Source organism: Chrysemys picta, chromosome 2, assembly GCF_011386835.1.
Source record: "Chrysemys picta bellii isolate R12L10 chromosome 2, ASM1138683v2, whole genome shotgun sequence".
Classification (NCBI taxonomy): domain Eukaryota; kingdom Metazoa; phylum Chordata; order Testudines; family Emydidae; genus Chrysemys; species Chrysemys picta.
In genome coordinates, this window is record NC_088792.1 from 10,211,349 (window position 1) to 10,216,368 (window position 5,020).

The 5,020-nt window shown below is 54.2% G+C and overlaps 1 protein-coding gene across 1 annotated transcript; it reads right to left on the reverse strand.

The window, feature by feature from the left end:
- Positions 1-2,052: 2,052 nt before the first annotated feature.
- LOC135981244 (5-beta-cholestane-3-alpha,7-alpha-diol 12-alpha-hydroxylase-like) lies at positions 2,053-4,546 on the reverse strand. Its single transcript, XM_065582607.1, has one exon. The coding sequence runs from the start codon at positions 4,161-4,163 to the stop codon at positions 2,634-2,636; it is 1,530 nt and encodes a 509-aa protein (XP_065438679.1). The 5' UTR covers positions 4,164-4,546; the 3' UTR covers positions 2,053-2,633.
- Between the last annotated feature and the right edge of the window lie 474 nt (positions 4,547-5,020).

Consider the following 5,020-nt stretch of genomic DNA (forward strand, 5'->3'; position numbering starts at 1 on the left):
GTCGAGGGTTATTTTTTTGGCAGATTAAACATTCAGCTTGTACTTGTGATGCTTAGGGGTTTAAGTCTAGAGGTTAGAAAATATTTATTTATGAGTTGGGTAAGAGCCTCTCTGCCTGCGTGTGTGGTTTGATGCAGTTTCTGCAACACCAGTCGGATTAGGCCCTTGGGCCGTAGGATTTTTCCCTCTGTGGAATAAAGCCATCCCTCCTTTTCCTGGAGACCGAGACTGTCAGCCAGGTTTCTGTCATCATGGGAGTACTGAGGGGCTGCAAGCTCACCCACTGATGGGATGAGGGCATGCATTTGGGCATTTTCTTTAGTTGCTGATTTCAGGGTAGCAGCTGGCTTAGCTTTTTTGTCTGTTCTGGCATTGCCCTTGGTTACATCTTGATTTTTTTTTTGATGGGCTTTGCAATGCACTACTGCTACTGCTGAGGGGAGTTGTACCGCTTCTAAAAGCCGGAGAATTTGAGACCCATGCTTAACTGGAGAGCCTTGGGCTGTCAGCATTCTTCTTTGTTTTTACAAACTAGTGTGAGCATGCAATACCCCAAAAGCATACTTTGAGTCAGTAAAGATATTAACTTGTTTGTCTTTTGCCAGCTCGAGTGCACGAGTTACGGCCACTAGTTCAGCAAGCTGGGCAGATGTTCCTGCCGGTAAACTTTCAGCTTTTACGGTAGGGTTACCATACGTCCGGATTTTCCCGGACATGTCCGGCTTTTTGGGCTCCAAATCCCCGTCCGGGGGGAAAGCCCAAAAAGCTGGACATGTCCGGGAAAATCGGGGGGGCCGGGACAGGGGCCGGGACGGGACGGGGGCTTGGGGGCCGGGACGGGACGGCGGAGCGGGGCCGGACCGGGCCGGGGGCTCTGGGGCCGGGCCGGGGGCTCCAGGGCCAGTCGGCGGTGCGGTGCCTGGCTCAGGGGCTCCGGCCGGGCCGGGCCGGGGGCTCGGGAGCTCCGGCGGGGCCGGGCCCGGGGCTCGGGAACTCCGGCGGGGGCTCGGGGGCTCCGGTGGGGCCGGGCCCGGGGCTCGGGGACTCCGGCGGGGGCTCGGGGGCTCCGGCGGGGCCGGGCCCGGGGCTCGGGGGCTCCGGCGGGGGCTCGGGGGCTCCGGTGGGGCCGGGCCCAGAGCTCGGGGGCTCCAGCGGGGGCTCGGGGGCTCCGGCGGGGGTTCGGCCGGGGGCTCCGGCAGTGCCAGGCCAGGCCGGGGGCTCGGGGGCCGGGCAGGCGGGGCCGGGGGCCGGGCTGGGGACCGGCAGTGCGGTGCCGGGGGCCTGGGGGCCGGGCCGGGGACCGCAGTGCTGGGCGGGCCGGGGGTGATCGGCCGGGCCCGGGGCCGGCACCCCAGGGCCGGGGCCAGCCTGGGCCGTGCCTCCTCCCCCCACACTCCCCCTTACCTGCTTCAGGCTTCCCGCGACTCAAATGTTTGCGGGAAGCAGGGGAGGGGGCGGAGACTTTGGGGAAGGGGCGTAGTTGGGGCGGGGGCGGGAGCGGGCCCGTGGAGTGTCCTCCTTTGGGAGGCACAAAATATGGTAACCCTATTTTACGGTATCATGAAGAGACACAATAGCATAACCAGCTCTTTTATGCCTATTCACTACAGTACTACTGCTATTTGTATACTATTCTAAGTTAGCATTTGGGAGTGGCTGATCTTTTAGATCTGGGCGGTTAGAATACTGAACATTTATGATTTTTAGACAGTCATGTGCTTGCTTTTTTGTCTCTGGTAGTAGGGTAGCTGGATTAAGGGAGGGACAGATCCGCAGGGTGACTTCAGGATTTTTTAACAGCTTCGCCTGGTACCGAGCAACCCGAGCCTGTGTGAGCCAAAGACCACCCTTAGTGTCCAGCAAGGCTCGGACCATATGGGGAACATACACTTGCAAATGAAACGGGCAAGCCCTCTGGATTGTTTCATTTTCTTATCGAGCAAAGTGTTGGGAGGAGAGAAGTGAATCCTAGGAAAATGCCACTATGTCAAATTGCCAGATTCATTCCCAATACAATCTCTGCTTTAAGAAGAATAATTCCTGGGACCTAAATAGGCTGACAGCATTCTTTTAATAAAAATAAAATGTAGCAAAGTACAGCAGGATTATAGTCAAGACAATTTTTAATTAATCCCCGGAATCTTTGTTCCTAACCCCTGTATAAAGAATGTATTTGTCCTATGACCATTCAGTATATTTCTAAATGCACAGTCAGATATTTCAGATTTACAATAAGAAGAGTGGAAGAAATAAAAACCCATAAATCCATGCTAAGGAAACTCTCCCTGTTCCTATTTTCCTTCAGGAAATACACTAACACTCTTGTTTTCTTTGCATGTCAGCAGGCATTCATTTACACAACTCCTCACAAGTCTGGAACAGGAGATAAGGGAATTTCTGCAGTGAGTCTGAGAGTTCCAAGGTCACAGCAACATATAGTAGATTAAACATTAACGTTCTGAGCAGTGCTATGTTGCCTAATAAAGAGAAATGTCATAACAACTATCTAAGAGGCTATGACACGTATGGAAGATCTTTACACAGACCAATCTCTTGACAAATCAGTCCCTCCTGACTGAATTATGGAGCCAGTACACAACAGGGCTGCAGCAGAAGAGGGTCACGTTTTCACATTAAATACGTAGACGATATTTAAACTGGACATCGTGAGTGGGCTGCATCAAACCAAATCCCCATCGGCTCACGTCTATCGGAGGGATCTCTTCTTTCTCGTTAACTAGCTCCAAGTCATAGTAAGACAACATCAGGAACACAAACAGTTTTATTTCATTGATAGCAAAGAACCGTCCAGGACAGATTGAGGTTCCTGCCCCCCAGGGCATGTTAAAGTATTTCAGCTTTTTCCCATTCTTGTAGAAATATTTTTTGGTGCCATCTTGGTTCAGGAACCGGTTGTATTTGAAGGTGTGAGGCTCAGGATGGACTTCGGGGTCCGTCTGCACTGCGACGTAGGGAAACAGGGCTACCCTGTCCCCTTTGCGGAGGGCGTATTCCCTGCCATTGTCCATCTTGAGATTCAGGTCCTCAACCACTGCTCTGATCAGAATGGGAGCTGCTGTCAGGCGCAGGGTCTCCTCCACTGCGCTGTCCAGAACAGGGGTTTTCATTAACATGTCCCTGGTGATGTTAACCACGGGGCTGCCTGGCTTCACTTCCTGACCAGCCTCTCCTAAAACTTTGTCCACTTCTTCCCTCACAGCCTGCATTGCTTCGGGATGCTTCATGAGATACAAGAGAAGCCAGAAAGAGCTTGGGCCCGTATTGCCTTGGGCCGCCCAGAGAAGCAGAAACATGAACCGATCCCGCATGTACTCAGGCACCCCAAACTCTGCCAGGAACTGTTCTTGGTCGCTTATCCATCCGCTCATGTTATCCTTTGCACGGCTGTTCTTCACAGAAAGCACCTTCCAGAAGAGCCTCTTCAGCCTCTCCGCTTCCATTTTATCCCTTGGGGGCAGCACGGAGTAGGCCAGGCGGGGGAAGAGGCGGTCGTACTTCCGGAACTCATCAAACAGCTCTTCGGACTGCATAAGATCACGCTCCTTGGCTTTCTTCTCACTCTGTGTGCCTGTGCCTGGCTCGTTTCCAAACAAAGCCAGGTAGCCAGCTCTGAAGACAATGTTGTAGCTGTAGTGGAAGAGCCCATCCTGCTGCCAGGGTCTCTCTTCTCCTGAGTCCCTGTTGTGAAACATGAGGGTCTGCAAATTCTCCATCATGGCTTGAGTCATGACCACTAGTCCATCTCCCATCAGGTGCTTTGTGCTTGACACCTGAATAATCTTATGGTCACTTTTACACGGGTGATACCCAAAAACCCTGGCGACCAGTTCTACTGCAAACGCCTCAAAGTCGAGTTTGGCTCTTGGCGCCTTCACTATGGCTCCGAAAGAGAGGGGGTCCATTAGGAAGGTGAAGTAGTAGCCTCCAATCAGCACCGTGAAAATGTCCCCGTGTCTCCTCTGCATTTTTTTCAGGAACGCTGCGCTGTCCTTTCTGAAATCCAGTGCGTACCCCAGCCACGGAATGTGGCCTTTATCCAGTGGCGGCTCCATGGGTCTCCTCCTTCGAAACGCTCCCAGGAGATATAGCCCACCGAGAATTGAGACTAACAGCGCACAGAGAACTGCCGTCCAGAAAGCCATTGCTAGAGAGCTGTGCACCGGAGCAGGGATTCCAGACAGACTGAAAGGAAAGGTTAGGATGCTGTATTTATAAATCGTTTCTGGCAGATGGCCAATGACAGATTGACTCTGGGCCTCGTTCTCCGTTTGCAGCTAAGATTAACCCTTCTGCTGCAGAATGCTGAACACTCCAGTTTTTATCCACGTCTCGTTTACTAAAAGATCCACAAACTTTTAAGGCCAGCATGGGCAGTGTGTAATGGAGACGGGGGGAGACTAAGCCTCCCCAAACCTCACGCTGCTGGGGGCAGGACACTGGGGTATTTGGGGTTCCCAGAAAAATCTCCCCTCACCACAGCCTTGGGGCCATGGCAGGGGCACAGAGCTTTTCTGGTCTCGGGGCCTCAGTGGAGGGGAGGGAAGAGCAAGCAGGGGACAGGTTCTGGGGGAGAGGAAGAGTGGGGGCAGAATGGGGGTGGAGCCAAGGGGAAAGGGGTGGAACAGCGGAGGGGCTCCTGGCTTGGAGCTCCAGCCAGGGCCGAGAGCTCTGCCTCAGTCCCAGCCAAGGCTGAGAGCTCGAACCCAGCTGGGACCAAGTTTTCAGCCCCTTCCCCCCCGCCGTACCTCCAACCGAGCTCTCAGTCCCGTCCCCCCCACCCCACCCCAGCTGGGCCCACGAGGTGACTACTTACTTTTTGCTAGTCACCAAGCTTGGAATAGATCAGAGATCGGCAGCCTTTGGCGGTTCGCCCAATGGGGGCTGCAGGAAGGGCGGCCAGCACATCCCTCGGCACACCACTTTCCACAGCCCCCATTGGCCTGGGACGGCGAACCGCGGCCCGTGGGAGCTGCGATCAGCTGAACCTGTGGACGCGGCA